This window comes from Cupressus sempervirens, chromosome 8 (genome assembly GCF_028749045.1).
Source record: "Cupressus sempervirens isolate cs-2001-9-10 chromosome 8, ASM2874904v1, whole genome shotgun sequence".
NCBI lineage: Eukaryota > Viridiplantae > Streptophyta > Pinopsida > Cupressales > Cupressaceae > Cupressus > Cupressus sempervirens.
The window spans coordinates 441,243,861-441,262,288 of record NC_143125.1 but is presented as its reverse complement, the minus strand read 5'-3'; the positions used below and the strand labels follow the sequence as shown (position 1 = coordinate 441,262,288).

The following is an 18,428-nucleotide window of genomic DNA, read 5'->3' as shown; positions in this document are numbered from 1 at the left end:
TTTTAACATCTGCAAGCAGGTTCCATAGCTTCTGCACAAGCCAGGAAACACATCCTGTGACTCAGAGCTTTGAGCAACAGATCCCATGTTTAAAAAGTCAGATCTCATTAAAGCACTGAGATTCAATCTGAATATTTTGAAATCCTCTTCCTCCTCATCGACCCTACTCTAGCTGACTACTTTCTCAAGCCTTAGGAGCATATTTCACACATCACAATTTTTATCTCTGCAGATTGCATCACACTGCCCTCCACCGCCAATCAGCTCTACTGATACTTGTTATTAGTTTTGTCTTCAATATGGATAGAGCTCCCAAAACATTACCATATATCTCAACATCATAATAAATATCTCACTCTACACACTCAGAAAATGTATATAAACTGAAAGAAATGATAGCTGAAACACTCTGCAGTTCCATGGCAACACCAGTGATTGAAAAGTACTTCTCTTTATAGCCGAATCCATCTTTGAACATCTGCAAGCATGTTCCACAGCCTCTGCGCAAGCCAGGCAACACAGCCTGTGACTCCAAGAGCTTTGAGCAATAGATCACATGTTTATACAGTCAGATCTCATCAAAGCACTGAGATTCAATCTGAATATTTTGAAACCCTTCTACTCCTCAGCCACCCTACTTTAGCTGACTACTTTCTCAAGCCCTAGGAGCATATTTCACACATCACAATTTTTATCTCTGCAGATTGCATCACACTGCCCTCCACCAATCAGCTCTGCTGATACTTGATATTTGTTGAGTCTTCAATATGTATAGAGCTCCCAGAACATTACCATAGATCTCAACATTATAATAAATATCTCACTCTACACACTCAGAAAATAAATATAAACTGAAACAAATGATAGTCTGATCAAGCACTCAGAACTTCCATGGCAACACCAGTGATTGAACCAAAACAGTGAACGCAGAAACAATAGTCTGTATGATGACAGCAGAATGAATACTACTTCTAACTCCGTACACAAGATGTTTGCTTAAACACGGCTCTTATATCATTTCAATGTTTCTAAACCAGAACTGAAATAAACAGCAAAAAATCAAAGATAGAACACAATGTAATGTTCCCTATCTGATGGCATTGGATTTGGGACTGATTTCTAATGTTTGAAACTCCTCCTTATATTTAATTTATGGTGCTGTAGTTTCTGATTGGATTCTTGTAGAATTACTTTGTCTTGCGTATGTTAGTGGATATCCTATATCAGAAACGGCTGAGCTGTTTGTATAAGCACTAAAATATAAACTCAATTCCCCTAGCTGGTGGTTATGTATAAATTTTGTATCAAATAATAGTCGTCACTTCGGAGAAAACTGATCTAATTTCATTCCAGCGCAAGAAGTAATGTCCTCATGCCGTGATCATAGGGCCTTTGTTCATGATGATGATAATTCTGCTATTGGTTTCGGATAGATATGTCGATGTAAGATAGATATGTCGATGTAAGCCAATCACATTTCTCTGTGCACCCTCCGATGAAGATATCACTAGTATTGACAGTGAACAGATATTGATGTCTTCCTGATTGTCAAACCTCTGGATGTGATCTGTGCAACAATGTTTGCTTGTCTGCTATTTCATTGTTCAGAATATGCCACTAGCACTCCTATGATCAGATGTTAGAATTGAAGATTGGAGAGGTGTTAATGTTTTGCAATAGATTTCAAAGCCTCTGATGATGTCTGGTAGGAATGATTAGCAGTGAACTCAGATTCGTGATCTCTTTCGATGATTATTGGATGATATAGTTGTTACTAATTCTTCTTAAATTTATCCCTACTCTTTTTGCAATCTCCTCCAATGTTTCTTACAGTGATTGTTGTTGTGTCTAATCTGAAGTTAATATTTATACAATGCATACAGTAATCTGTAACTTACATGTCACTGGTTTGTGTCCAAAAGCTTATTGCTTTAGTTTAACTAGGGATAAAGCACTCAATATCTTTCCCCTGATTCTGGCTACTAGAGTGAGATCAATTCTCATTTTAAAATAATCTACCTACAGGCCCTCCCACCTAAGCTAATCTACCTACAAGCCCTCCCACCCGGCCGCAAATTATTGGTTGGGCGGTTGGTGGGCTTCAATGGGAGGCAAGAAAACTAGGAGAAAGGATGCTCGAGCTAGATTAGTTACAATCCGGAGCTAGATGCCATTGTTTCCAGAGAAACCTATCAACATTGTCTCACAGCCACCCGGGATGGCCGGGCCCTGTATATTTGGCAGGGCGAGAAAGATGGGCCTCTAACATTTGTCGAACTCATCACTGGAAGTGAGATGGGTGAAAACAAATAATCGACGTTAGAGGGACTAACGGAAGCCCCAGGCCCAAGCATCTATCTATTTGTTGGGCAGGGTGAAGCTTCCTTACCCACACCCCCTCAATTCTCTATGATTACACATAAGGATTTCTAGCTCCTAATGTCCTGCCAACTATTTTATCCGAAGCGCCTGCCCTCTATATATTATTGTCAATGGCAACAAATCTAAGAATTGGGGGCACCATTGAAGCAGCCCGGGCAGGTCAAAACAGCAGCTTTTTAATTGGTTACTTCCTAGCTAGGGTTCTTTAGCAGACGTACTTAGGATAAGATCCAATAGCTCACTATAGTCTAGGGCAGTTGCCTATTGAATTGTAGGGCCAACCCTACCTATTGAACCTATTGAAGTCAAGACCATTGATCCCGACTGCTATAAGCGGGCAGGGGCAGGATCAACCTTAGTGGCTGGAGTCAATAGATCAATGGAGGCTTTTCCATCCCTAACACCAGTCATTGTCACTGCGAACAAAGATAGGGAAGTGGAAACATCTGGACCGATCAAATCTTCGATATTCAATTTTCCGGCTTGGTTAGAAGGAAGGGTAAGCACCGATTAAAAACTATCTATTTCTTCTCCACCCTATAGAATAATGGGCCCCCCTCTAGAAAATCGGTCACACGAGAATGGGTCAGGACCTTACTAAACAACTTTTGGAAAGGCCAACTAGCTAACTGAAGATGGATCCCAAGATGATGGACTAACTACAGCAATAGAAGTAATAGTTGGGATTAGCCAATTGTTACTGCGATAAAGTGTATGCAGGAATACCAAGAGTTAAATCAGTTTTTAGAATCTGCCCTATCGGCAATAAAGGGGGGGCCGATACCCGAGCAATAAATGCATACTCAAATGTCGAAATCCCACCTCTATGAATCGAGTAAAGCAAGTCAAGTAAAGGTGACTATATAGGGATCGACTAGCTAGATCGGAGCAAATAATAGTTACTCATCTTGGTGTGCCAGCCGGGGATTATCATAATTGGACATGGGAATAAATCTTGAACCAAATGTGTACTAACAATAGAGGTAGGAAGTTGAGTGCATCAACATAAAGAGATGCCTAAAATTCTATAGGGCAAGTAGTGGGCACCAATCTCTATTTCCGGATAGATTGGGGGATAATGTGTACATTTCATTTATTCCTCAATAGCCCAATGGGGCCTAGCCCCGCTCGATGAAGAGCTCTCGCCCTACCATGGCACTAGGCAGATCCCTACCATTTTATAGGCTCGTGTACATGACTTCCTATAGGGCCCCCGCTCCTAATCCCCACTAATGGTAGCCTTCAGCGGCCCCCCTGTACTATTTTATGGTGGCTATTTTGAATGTTACGCATATAATATGGAATATAGCCTCACCCTATAGTTCCGGGAGGGGATATAGTTGTTGGTAGGTGGAAGGCCTAACTATAATGGTATAGGTGCCTAGTTGGTTCGCTATCGGAGGCCCCCGGTTGGCTGGATAGTTTCAAGGCAAGCTCTATTATTAGATCCTTCGTGGCCCCCTATCAATTCTAGGACCCCCTAGCCTAGCCTAGCCTAGCCTATCATTTTATGGGCCCCGGCTAGAAAAAATGGGCAGATTATTGTATGGGTCCCGCCTAGAAAAAATGGGCAGATAATTGTATGGGCTTTATTATTTTTGGATTGATTGAAAGGCTATTGGCCCCACAATTCTATGGCGACCCTGAACCCCAACGGCCCGTATGGGAGCACCCCAAGTAGGAAGGAGTAGAGACAAGTTAGGAAGGATTTTGTTTTGATTGGCCGGAAGGTGCCTGGTCCTAAAATTCTATGGGCGGTCGATCCAGTAGACGACTATCAATGAAACATGTTTCTTTTCGGTTACCCGTTACCATCTCCACCAGCGAGCCCCAATGAGGAGTTTATCGATGGTCGTAGCTTCCATTCCTGCTCAGCCATTATCTTAGCTCCAACAATTCAGGATGGAGAACCCAATAGGCAATAGGATAGGAGGGCGGCTATAACTATAATGAGAATTCTCGGCTATCCTGCAGGGTGGCAGAACTAGAGGAAGGATGGCCAATCTTATAGTAGTTGCTAGAAAGCCCAACCATTATTAACCCCAGCGCCCTAAGGGCTATGCCTATGCGTGAACAATTCTATAGGGTTAACGATAAAGAAGGAAGGTTCAATCAGCCCCTACAATGGCAATAGGCATCTAGGCTAGGTTCATTCTATTCATCTAGGCGCTTGCTTTAAAAAAAGAGTAGGGCACGCGGGCCTACTATTCTATGGCCAATTCATTAATCCTATTGATAGTAAGGCAGCAGGTTCAGCGGTGGGTTCGCGGAACTTTCGGGCAGTGGATCAAAAGAGTGCTGAAGCAGCCTATTCTGTATATTGATAGCCACCACCAGCCATAGAATATGAACTATGAACACACCAACCATACAGCAATATGAGCAGCCATAAGGTTATAGGAGGGCGAGGGCCCTACTTTATATATTGGCCAAGCAGAATACCTATGAAGACCTCCAGTGGTTCACAGCCCTACTATTCTATGGCCGGGCGATCGGGTCAGGTCATTTATGCGCGGGTGGGAGGCCCCAGCCTATTCTATGGCTAGTAGTGAGAGGACCTCCACCCCCTACTATAGCCCCCAAGCCCCAGCACTATAGTCCACTTTTGAATGGCACTATAGTTGGTTCTATACTCCAGATTCTATACTACACATGGGTCTGCCTGCAGGAGCCCATAGAATTGTAGGGTGGCCTAGCCTCTTAAGCTTTTTCCATTCAAAATTTAGGGCCATCCATTGTTCAACCATCAAGCTTAGTCTCTCAACTATCTAACTTTTGCGGTTGGATGGGTGCTCAATGCCTGCTAATCACTGCAGTTCAATCTACCCCTTTAGAACTTCATAACCAGTTCGATGGCTGGCCCTTTAGAACTTTGAGGCGATGCAATTAGATCTCGGTGTTTGAATCTCTCGATCTGTTAGGTGGCCCGGAGGCCCTCCTCTCCCTCGACAACCTAATGCCTTTTCTTCAAATAGCGGTCGAGTGCACCAACTATTCTAAATAGTTGAGAAATAGTTCCCTTTATGGATAGTAGGGCTCCTCAGGATTCTGCACACGGTCAAGATACGGGGCCTATCCACCCTACCTTTAGAGCGGGGGGTTAAGGTTCCCCGGATAGCCAATTATTGGGAGGCCCTACCCCTATATTGAAAAGGGTAAAGGCCCCCCCTTAGAATAGTAGGTTCTAAGGGGGGGCCCTCCTATTCTAAGTAGCGTTGTGGCGTCCATTTGTTCTGACTCCTGAGAGACACATCTCTCATTACTTTCCTCAATTTGCACCCTTTTTATCATTAACGATAATTAGCTATTGTTTTAGTAGTTCAAATCTCTGACCTATGCAACAACCGGTTTGCAAACAAATCGTATATCCTACAAATTAGTTTTGCCATTTATTATATTGTTATGTCCTTGTTTGTTTACGCTTGTCTTCGGAGCGATTACTGAAAACATTATCACCATTCCACCTGACATTATTGATAATAAATAATTATCGATGTATAGTTTAAAGGTGGAGCCTATGTATTGATAATGACAAGGTCAATTGATGATATCCATATCATATTTGATAATTGTCAACTTCATAACATCTTGACCATGGAATTGCTATGAAAAATGATGATTCTTTTCAATTGATTCCCTATTAAAGTTTGGGTGCCACTATTTGTTACATCCCAATTTTTTACCCAATTTAAAATGTTCATATAGCCGTTGAGGTTTCACATGAAGTCAATTGATAGTTAAAAGTTGTTATAATCATGTGAAATGATAAGATGGTTGATCGTTATAATTTCATATGAAGATGACATGCTAGTTAACTGTTATGATAATATTTTAAAGCTATTTTCGGAAGTTGGTTATTTATCATGAATTCATGGGAATTAAAAAGGTGCTTAGCCATTATGATTGTTTATGATTAATAACTTGTTACGATAATATGATTTAATAGTCGAGAATTTCCTTGTAGGGAGCACGTCAAAGGGGTGGAAGCATTGTCAGAAAATAATTGGGCACAAGGGCACCACCATCACTAGGCAAATAGGTATGAATCTTGAATCACCATGGCTAAGAGTAACGACTAGGCAAGCAAGAGCCACTTGGACAATATATAAAACATTTATATATTTAAACATAATCAAAATTCGTAACTTTGATGTTCTATGTTGGCATCCTCATCATTGATGACATCATTCAAAATTTATATATATATGCAAATATATATAATTATAAATTCTTCTTTTAATAAGGAGTCCTTTGAATTCTATTTTTAAATTATAAGTCTCTGTGAGAGGTGATGAGTACACTTGGCGATATTTCTTTCTTTTGGAATCAGTGAACCAAGAAGCCGATGTTCTTGTTTATAACTGCCATCTTGAGCCGCAACTTGAGTTCAAGCCTTCTCTTGCATAAACATATATTTTCGACTGCATTCCTTTCAGCTTAAGATCGATACTACTCTCCTTCACTTTTTCTTTCTTTTTCATGCTCTTACTCCTATATGGCCCTGATATTGAAGGTGAAACCGAGCTTGTTGTTTCTTTTAACGAGGGACTCTGTATCAAACATTCGTTTTGGCAAACCAAATCATTGAGAGCCAGCCAGTCGGGATTAACCGAATTTATTCCATCATTGATCAGGTCATGTGGATAACTTCTATTCTTTTATCTGGTATTTATTGCATTCGAAATCTAGATGCAAGTGGGTTTTAAGGAATGCCAATGTTATTTCCTCAATGCATGACTGTGAAGTAAAAGATGAATAATGAATAGTTCATTCGATAAAGCTTACCATGTAATCTAACTATGTTCGAATCTGAAACAAAACAGATATGCAATGTTTATGTTTTCATTCTCAAATCAGCTTGTCCTTTATTTTTGAGATATAATTCCCTGATTTTTTCGAGGGAAGTTCTTTAGTCACAAGGATGGCTTTATGCAAGTAATAAATTATCATTTTCCCATCGGCTGAGTTTCAGCAAATAAACTGACTTCATTAATGAACAGACACCAAGGACTCACCCTAGCTGGATGGCCAAGAAAGAGGGTGAATAGGTAGTAAGGAAGTTCTGCAAAACCAAGGAACAGGAATCAAATTTGATATGATAACTTAAGCTTTAAGAACTATCCAATAAGCTCATCCGTGTCCAATTTACTTACCCTGTTGTCAAGTCGAGTGGTGGAATTAAGAACTAGAATGCTCAATAGTTGGACAAGGTGTTTCATCTGTATTCTGGCTAGGGAGGGTATTTCTCAAATGAGATTTGTGGGGATATTTTAAGGGTGTCCGTGGTTGTGAGGTTAAGCCCTTGACAATGTTTCCCCTCTCCACAAGATGTCAAGATATGCACCAGACAAAGAAAAGTTATGCATTCAAACATTTGTTGGTAACAGGTATTTCACTTTTATGATTTTTTACAAGTAGAAGATATGATGGATTGATTTATATCATTGATTCAGTAATTTCCTTTAATGAAAGGAACTTTTCTCGTCAATATAATTGGTAACCAGTTAGATCAGTTATCTTCCAACTGAACATGGAATATATCTATATACAAGAGATAGGTTTATGTGAGGGATTGTTAGTTTTGTCTTTCATTTATGCAAATAATGAATATGAATGTATCTTCAAACTGTGTGGTATTGCCATAGTTAGCAATGGAAGGAGAAGGGATGATACCTGAGTTTCGCAGAAGCATCCCTAGATGGATTTCGGTTTCAAAATCTATGGTATGTAGATTTTAAATTCCGTGTTAAATTCATTGATGGTATCTTCAATTGTTAATTATGAAATTTCCATTTAACTAATTCTAACCATTAATCTCATTCCATGAACATATCTGTTATAACTATCTTCCTATGAATATGAAGTATTAACTGTATTTCCTTGATATGATATGATGTTAGTTAAGACTCAGGAAAAGTTGTTGTTACACTATTTATGCAATCACTCTAATTTTATATATTATTCATATATCGCTTGATAACTTTTTATATATAATATAACATTATATGTTATATATATTCTGCGTATCTTTATATTCAATAGTAATATTCTTATTGTCATCACTATCTATTATATATCATATTCGTATTTAATAATATAATTTATTATGATTTATTACAATTGTTTGTAATTTTAATATTTTAGTATTATAATCATTTTTATTATCATTTTATAATTATCAAATATATCTAAAGTATTATATTATAAATATATTATTATTATTTATATTTTAATATCGTTAAAGATTCTTATATTTTTATCTCTATTAATAATTAAATCCTATTTCAAAATGGCAACATCACACACAAAGACACATAATTTATCCTGGGAAAACCCTTCACTTGAGGGTGGAAATCTCAGCCACACGAAAAAATCATTTATTGAATAATAACAAATGTTAGATACAATTCTCAAGACACATGCTAAGACTTTTATGAACTCCAGCAATATCCAACTGCATATTAGAAAAGAAGAAGCCTTTTGATATGCCATAACAAGGACTCTTCAACTTCAAGCCTTTCCAATCTTGAAACGATTGGCCAATAGTGTCCACATCTCCATGCATAGTATTTGATACCCTAAATGATACAGTGGTATTTGATACCCTAAATGATACAATGGTATTTGATGACCTAATTGATACAATGGTATTTGATGCCCTAAATGATATAGTGGTATTTGATGGTATTTGTCATTTCAATAAAGTGGTATAGCAATTTGTTCCTAAGCGATATTTATGGACTAACCTGAGTTTTGCAGAAGCATCCCTAGATGGATTTCGGTTTCGAAATCTATGGTATGTAGATTTTAAATTATGTGTTAAATTCAATGATGGTATCTTCAATTGTTAGTTATGAAATTTCTGTTTAACTAATTGTAACCATTAATCTCATTCCATGAACATATCTATTATAACTATCTTCCAATGAATATGAAGTATAAACTGTATTTCCTCGATATGATATGATGTTAGTTAACACTCAGGAAAAGTGGTTGTTACACTATTTATGTAATCGCTCTGATTTTTTATATTATTCATATATGGCTTGATAACTTTTTATATATATTATAACATTATATGTTATATACATTCTGTGTACCTTATATTAAATAGCAATATTCTTATTGTTATCACTATCTATTATATTATATCATATTTGTATTTAATAATATAATTTATTATGATTTATTACAACTGTTCCTAATTTTAATATTTTAGTCTTATAATCATTTTTATTATCATTTTATAATTATCAAATATATCTAAAGTATTATATTATAACTATATTATTATTATTTATATTTTAATATCATCAAAGATTCTTATATTTTTATCTCTATTTATAATTAAATCCTATTTTAAAAGGGGGACATCATACACAAAGACACATAATTTATCCTGGGAAAACCCTTCACTTGAGGGTGGAAATCTCAGCCACGCAAAAAAATCCTTTATTGAATAATAACAAATGTTAGATACAATGCTCAAGACACATGCTAAGACTTTTATGATGAACTCCAGCAATATCCAATTGCAGATTACCAAAGAAGAAGCCTTTTGATATGCCATAACAATGACTCTTCAACTTCAAACCTTTCCAATCTTGAAACGGCTGGCCAATAGTATTCAGATCTCCATGCAAAGACTCTTCACATCTCCAAGCGACGGACCCCTCATATCTCCTCAAAGGTCTCTTATATCGAACATACTCATATGCAGTGCTTAATACTGTCCGAAGATAAAGTCAACCAACACATTTACCATATCAGGTATTAGTATATCTCCTGCAGCTAAAATAATTTAACAAGCCCATCCTTAAACTCCTTTTGGAGATCAATTTTTAATAATATTTTCTCTAAAACAATATTTTACTTTTTGCATACAACTAATAAAATACAAACTGCAAAGCCTCACTTTTAATCAAAGTGTTTTGTTTTTGTATATGCTATTAGTAAAATACATTTTCCCTAAAAAAATTCATATCTTCCCCCAACTCTAATCCAAACATAGCTGTCTATACAAAAAAAAAATTCTTCTACATCATCGATGAAAGCATCAATCTTCTAAAAATATATAAAATTACACTCATCTAAGAGGTGGTTCAATTTGAGCATGCTATCATAACATTATACACATTCAGCCTTGCAAAAAGGCATTGTCCTGCTGCAAGTTAAATTTATTCTAGGATTACTATGAATATTATTGCTTGTTAATAGAGTGAATCGAGCATTGCCTCCAATGCAGGTCAAATCATGCAAATTGCTTTCTTAAGGACTAAAGGGATCTTCACACTTTTTCACTGAAGAGGAATGAAGGACAACAGAGAGCAAAGATCCCTTTAAGTCTTGAGTAAACTGATGTAACGAATTTCCCTCCTTCAAAATGTATTTTGACTGATATATATTCTCAACATCATGCAACACTCAGCAAATTTCTAGGCAATCTTCAACAACCTCAAATGCAATATCATAGGAGAAATTGTAAATTATTCATCATAGGCACTGAAACTCAGAAATATTATACATGTACAAAGTAATCTAATTGTCACTGAAGTTGGAACAATGTTGATGTTAAATATGACTCGAGATGACATACTTAAATCTTTTTGTGCCTTCCATATTTACTATATAGAAGACCGGTTGTATTTCAGTAAAATCTTTTGCAGCCTCCAACTTTTGTCTCAATCTATCATACATAACCTAGAACTTTTGTGGCTTGCTTCTTTTGTATCAGTTAGGTACAAAGTTGATTATCCCATCTAAGTATCTATTTTTTAATGATTTTTTAAATCATGGGTGTTATACACACATTATACAAGACCAGGAATTGAATAGCTTGTTATATAAATTTTGTAGGCTTATGTAACAAATTTTTTAGACTCTTGAGGTATTTCCGTATAAAGTATTTTGTGTCATCCAAAAAAGGTAAACAAAGGCACAACTGTCATGTAAGATATTGAAAAAACACTCGAAATGGAAGGGTTACAAAAAATATTGTTAGCAAACTAGATTTCTCACTTTTGGTGCATGATCACTTTTTACTTGTAAATTATGTCCATCTACATTTAAGAATCAGCCAAGGAATCTACATTTGTTGAGATAAAAAGAAGCAAGAATAGGAAAGACAGGTAATAACCTCGCAGCAATAAATCCACCTTGGCAACCAACAGCCTTGCTCAAAGTGCCAATGCAAATATCGATGTCTCTTTCTACATTGAATTTCTCTGCAACTCCTCCTCCATTATTACCACAAACAAGAGTTCCATGGGCCTGAAAACATATAACTAAATTAGAGACAGAAAATATTTAAATCAATTCAATTTTAGATCATAAAAGATGTCATAGATGTTGTCACCAATACCACACATTTATAATTGTGACTCACATCATCAATAACCAATAAAAATCCATGCTTTTTACGAAGCTCAACAAGCTCAACCAGAGGGGCAAAATCTCCATCCATGCTAAACAAGCTGCCATTGAACATTAAAAAAACTAAGTTAGGTAAGCATCCAAACATATAAGACATAAGATTATAATTGAAATTCAAAACCACCCTTTGCTCATCATCCTAATGTACGGCACTTTCACACATAACTCATTTCTTTGTTACCTTCTTTAAATGTCAAATGATCCTTATTTATCATATTAGCAAATCTGCTTTGGCTGCCAAAACTCCTCCTTGACACTATTGATAGACTGGAAAGACATGACCACTATGATGTGAAATCCAGAAGAGAATATGTACTGTTGATTTAAGGGAGGCAAGCAAGAAACAACAAAGAAAGCTCTGATCCAAGTGCACTATCAAGAAGCAGTCTTTGGAGAATGAGATGAATCTTAATTGAGGACTATTTTTGTTAATTTGCAAGGGACTAAAAAGGTTGAAGTGAAGCAATAGTGCTTCAGAGTATACTAAAAATCATCAAAAACATCTATTTCAAGCATATACAAAGAATATATAAGTAAACCATCTTTACATCCAAAAGTTTGAAGAAAATCGAGAAATTGTCTTGCAGTCTTAGCAACCCAAGAATAAACAATTATCATTTGTTTTGCCAAAGATACCAGGGTTAAGTAACCTCAGACAAAGAAAAAGTGTTGCCTAAGTTGTGAACTCTTTGGTTAGTACCAACAAAAATGGGTAGATAAAACTACAACATGAATTTCAAAAAAATCAAATAATTAAAAAGCTAAAACTTAAAAAACAATTTAAAATAGAAGAAACTTGAAGAAAGCTAAATAAAGTGAGCTGTTAAAAGATGAATAACCAAGATAATCGGTGAGAAAATGAATAGAGACAATAAATTCAATATGTACAAAAAAAGAAGACTAATTAAATAAGTTAAAACAACAATAAGCCTAACAAAAGGACAAACCACAGTAGCCAAGCAAAAAATAAGACAAGGAAAAAAAAAAGAAAAACTATCCATGAGTGGTCTAGAGGAAGATAATCAAAATTAATGGAAACCTGTAAGGTTAAAACTAAACGTAGATGGGGAAAAAGGTGAAAAAGATAAAATAAGAATAATGAAGAAAGAATTAGAGAAGAGAGCTTAATATATTTTTAGGGGATAGCAAAAAGTCTTACTAGAAAATGCTAGAACAAACAAATATGTTAAGGAGAACTCAAGAACCATACAAAGAAAATACAACTACATTAAGGAAGAAGAAAAATGAACCAAAAAGGAAAGAGAGAATTTCATAAAACTAGACAATTAAACAAACTAAAACAAGACATCAAAAATAAAACAAGCAAAAATTTGTAGGACAAACCAAAAACACTAAAGGAGAACTCAAAAGCCAACTAAGAAAATACAAAAAATAAGAAATAACAAGGAAAAGAAATAATAAACTAGGTAACTAATCCAAACAAATGAAATAAGAAATAAAAGTAAGAGGAGAAAACCCAAGAAGGAGGAGACAAGAGGAGATTGGAACGGAACAAGGAGGGGGAAGAAAGATAAGAGGAGAGAAAGAAGTCCTACTAGGAAGGGGGTGACTCATGGATAGGAAGAGGGGGAGGGGAAAGAGGGCTAAGAGGTGGAGGGAAGTGATTCTAAGCTCATATTAAAGAGGAAGCCATGAAAAACTTAGGCGCTATCTCTCATCCCGATTGTAGTTAGAGGGGTCCATGTGGAAATAAAGAACATATTAATTTATTAATGCATGAGTTGATCAAATATGTCATCAATATTTGAAAATAGAAACAAATAATTAATATATATTAGAATGAAGTATTAATCAATAAAATATAAGATAATCAATATTATTAAAATTTAATAATACTAATGTGACCTATAAATAAATAGTTAATTGCTAATCAATATTATAGCAATCATTATAATTCGTATAACTTAAATTAATCAATAATAAATAACTAATAATATCAACAATATAAAAAATATTTAATTGACACTTAGGCCAAGTCGATATCACTTGTCAAACGGCACTAATAAATGGTAGTATAAAAGAAATACAAATCAACTTAACCTAACTATGTGGAGTCGCAACCCATATTAAAATCATCATTGTATAAATGGAGTTAAGAAACGAAGAACAAATAGAAAAAGAGAGAGGAAAAAACAATAGAATATATATATATATATATATATATATATATATATATATATATATATATATATATATATATAAAGCATGGGAGGTGAGGAAAATATAAGACAAAGACCAAGAAGGTGGTAAGTTGCAATAGAAGGTAATAATAAAAGGACCATCAACATCCCTTCAAATGAACATAAGAACAAATGCATTAAAAGGTCAAGGAAATCGATAAAGAAGATTTGAAAGGTGCCAAATGTCATACTCCATCGCTTGAAAGGAGGTAACTGTTATGAGAGGAATTAGTCACTTATGGTATGTGTTTGATTTCTCTTTTGCATGATTCAACCTTAATAAATTATATGATATTTAATAGTTAAATGAATAATATTTCAAAGAGAATTCCATAAATAGACTAATAAATAAAAATAGATTCAATATAACATAGGAACGATGATTGCATTTAATAAAGGAATAATAAATTCCTAAGACTTACAATTAGATGTCCAGTTTAGTTATAATAAACTACTCATGAAATCTCAAGACTAATGGATCTTGTACCACTTCTAACACCTTCAAAGGATACGGAGTTTGTGAAGGGAGTGGCAGAGTAATTTGGTCATAAGTTGGGAGGGTCCCAAAACAAGGAGACCACTTGTATACTGTTTTTACGCCCTGCTCATGGTCAATTCTTCCATCCTATTTTGGGATTAGTGAGAGGATATATATCCATGCAGTTTGGGATATCTAAGGTTGAGTATAGTATTTGCTCATTTTGCAAAGGAATATGCATTCAATGATAAAATATACTTAGGGGTTAGTAAATATGATATTAATGCATGATGAGCTGTGATAATGTGTGTGTGTGTGTGTGTGTATCTGATTATTTTATTTTTTATTTATTTCTTCTAAGTTAAAATAGAAAAATTAGAATAAGAGGTCATCACAGAGGAGAAAGAGGGCTAAGAGGTGGTGATTCAAAGCTTATATTAAAAAGGAAGCCATAAAAAACTTAGTTGCTATCACTCATGCCGATTGAGGTTAGAAGGGTTGATGTGGATTTCAATGGCTTTATTGAGCTTCTTGTTAAAGAGGTTATCTTCTTAGGAAAGGATTCACATGTTTTCTAAGCAGATATGGTATTTCATAGAGTGGTTGGCAAGGGCTAATTTAAGCAAACAATCATGTCTAATGTTGGTCATGTGTTCCTTGATTTTGTTCAAAAAGACCAATCAATTTCCCCAATATAGGGAATGCCAAAAGAACAAGCCAAATTGTAGACATTGGACTTGAGACAAATGTCCCTAGGGTCTTTAACAAGAGGGATGTGATTTCTTGGAGTTGACAAAGGTTTGAAGATGCATTGAAGGCTCTTTATAAGAAGGATTTTGGATATTTTGTGGGAGATGCCTTGAAAGTATAGAAAAGAAGCCACAGGAGTGCAAGAGGGTTGGGCAAAAATGAGTTTGGATATAGAATTAGATCTGGTTTTGTTAAAGGATTTAAACTTGATGGTGTAACTATTCAAGTTGTCTTTAATAGGAGGGATGTGATTTCTTAGAGTTGAGAAAGATTTCAAGATGCATTGAAGGCCCTTAATAGGAAGCATTTTGGATATTCTGTGGAAGATGTCTTCAATGTACAGAAGGGAAGCCATGGGAATGCAAGAGGTTGGGCAGAAATCAGTTTGAATATAAAATTATATCTGGTCTTGTTAAGATTTTGAACTTGTTGGTGTTTTATGGAGTGGTCAGCAAGGTCCAATTTAAGCGAATGATCAAGTCTAATGTTGGTCATGTGTTCCTTGATTTTGGTTCTGAAAGACCAGAGAATTTCCCCAATATAGGGAATGCCACAAGAACAAACCAATTGATAGACATTGGACTCGAGACAAATATCCCTAGGGTTTTTCATAGGAATGTGATTCTTAGATTTGAGAAAGGTTTGAAGATGCATTAAAGGCCCTTTATAACAAGGATTTTGGAAATTTTGTGGGATATGCCTTCAATGTACACAAGGAAAGCCATAGGAGTGCAAGAGGGTTGGGCAGAAATGGGTTTGGATATAAAATTAGAACTGATTTTGTTGAAGATTTGAACTTGTCGGTGTAACCATTCAAAATGAAGACTTTGTAGGTTGTGGAGATATGACGACTCTTCGTGCAGTTCTTCACCACAAATGTAGAAGGCTCTTGTGGTTAGTGTTTTCATGATGCTGATTTTTTGGGAGGGGTGGTGATGAGAAGAGTGCATGAAGAGGCTGGTGTGCATGCATTTATAGAAAACACGATAAGAAAGGTATACATTTGGTTTTCCATAACCCCACCCATACTGACTGGTGTGCAAGCATTTATAGAAAACATGATGAGAAAGGTATACGTTTGGTTTTCCATAAACCCACCCATACTGACCTCAAATTGCACTCCTCTTCGCATCACTGCCTCTCCTAAAAACCCAGCATCATCGAAACCCTGTCACGAAGAGCCTCTGCATTTATGATGGAAAAAGCCTATCCACTAGAGCCTTCCATGTTTGTGATGAAGAAAACATATCCACTAGAGCCTTCTGCATTTATGATAGATCTTAATCAAAAATATAAATAGGTGCTTTTGTTGAGAGATGTATTTGATGTCCATGCAGCTTGTTCATAACCGTTACGTCTTTTTAAATAGATAAATACATACTCTGTCAAAAGTTTATAGAAGGATATCTTTCTTTATTCCTCTTCTCTGTTAAGAATTCTAATTATTATTTTTTTGGCTCTTCTCTAGATTAAATTGCCTGATATATTTGAAAGTTAAACTAGTTCTCTAAAAATGCTAATCAGTTCCCCTTTGGCCAGTAAATTATTGCTTATGACAACACAGTTTGAGATAACAAAGGAAGTTAAGTAGTTTAATGTTCTCTTGCATTCAGTAACACTGGAGTACATTTTCCACAGGTCAATCAGAAATTGGCAGGGCTACTAAATAGCTAACCTGTCCGAGACAACAACTTTCTTCTTAAGCTTACAGCATGACCTGCAATAGTGAGAACAAACATAAGATAACCAATGGTTTTAGGAAATAATGATCTGCATGCAAACAAACACAACTGTTTAAGGCAAACAAATTCAGTGAAAAGCTTACAACAACTCATCAAGATGGGACATGTCACAATGTCTATATACAAAAGACTCTGCTTCCCTCTGCCTCTCAGAAAGACGAATGCCATCAATAATTGATGCATGATTTAAAGCATCAGAAAAAATAGCAACTTTTTCATCTGTCATCGGTCTACCATTGAGAGATAACAGGGAACTGATACTTCCAAGCGATGTCATCACTACCATATTTGCAGCAAAACCTGTAGGACACAGTAAGGAATCCTGAACAAAACCCACAACCCAAAATCAGCTATCTTTGATAGAAGATGTTGTAAATCATATCATGGAATGATTCAGAAATAGGGCAGCATTCAAGCTAGTTGAGGTTCATGCTTTCCAAACCATTAAATAAGATTATGCGAGAGATACATAACTAGCAATTATCATAAGAAGAAAAATATGTGTTTATTTGTCAGGTCATATACAAGAAGCTAGAGACAACTGTCTAGTCCAAATTAACAAAGATTTGAGTTTATAACATTCTATAACAGATAAAAGGGGAATCACAATGGATGACTAAAAACTGTAAGAAACTAAAAGAAGAATCCATAAATTCCATTATACACACACGTTGAATAATGTGGACCAAATCTCAACCATAATATTGCCTTGCTCTGAATCTGCCAATCCTAATCCATAGAACTCAGACCAAAGATGCTATTTTCAAGAAGCATTCCATAAATCATGCTAGAGTTGAAGGGATTAAATACCAAAGCTTCATATAACCATATCTCATCAACCTCTATAATTAATCACACCTTCGAAGTAGTAGTTGTTTAACAATATACTCGGATCTGCAAAAGGGTCTTCCCAGTTTTATCAAGAACTATCCCCGCACACAAACACATCAACTAGACCGGGCTAAAGCTAAGATATCTTATTCAATCTTTTATCACCTTCCTATGAACCTGCAAATCCTAACTCATAACCATCATATTAAAGCTGCTATTGTCAAAAAGTCAATATACCCTCATTTATTTAGGGCTGAAGGGATCATCAAGCGGCATGCCTATCATACTATATCCAGGGCCATTTTCCCATCCAAAACAAAATGACAAAAGGTTCTAACACAAGATGGACAACCCTCCAGAGGTCTCTTTTTGCATGTTGAAAATGGAAGACTTTTATTGCTGCTCAAAGAAAATACCCCAGTATACCATTTCATAGGTGCTCTCCTCGACCCAAAACTTGGAGCTTGGGTAAAGGAAATCTTAAAATCAGCTGGATCCATTTCTAGTTGCCCGAAGAATATGCCTTGATTTTCCATATTGAGGAAGCTTTTAATTAAAAAACATGGGAGCTTCAGTGTGTGTAAACTTGAAGCCAGTTGGACTTGTAAATCT

General features: G+C 35.7%; 1 protein-coding gene across 1 annotated transcript in view; it reads right to left on the bottom strand.

The window, feature by feature from the left end:
• The window catches only part of BIOF (biotin F), a 225,874-nt gene that overhangs the window by 115,921 nt on the left and 91,525 nt on the right, over positions 1 to 18,428 (bottom strand). The window contains exons 4-7 of the mRNA XM_089798013.1: positions 17,069 to 17,307; positions 16,919 to 16,960; positions 11,768 to 11,855; positions 11,519 to 11,652 (exon numbers count right to left, since the gene is read on the bottom strand). Of these exons, the coding sequence (XP_089654139.1) occupies positions 11,519 to 11,652; positions 11,768 to 11,855; positions 16,919 to 16,960; positions 17,069 to 17,307 (503 nt within the window). The remainder of the gene's footprint in view (positions 1 to 11,518; positions 11,653 to 11,767; positions 11,856 to 16,918; positions 16,961 to 17,068; positions 17,308 to 18,428) is intronic.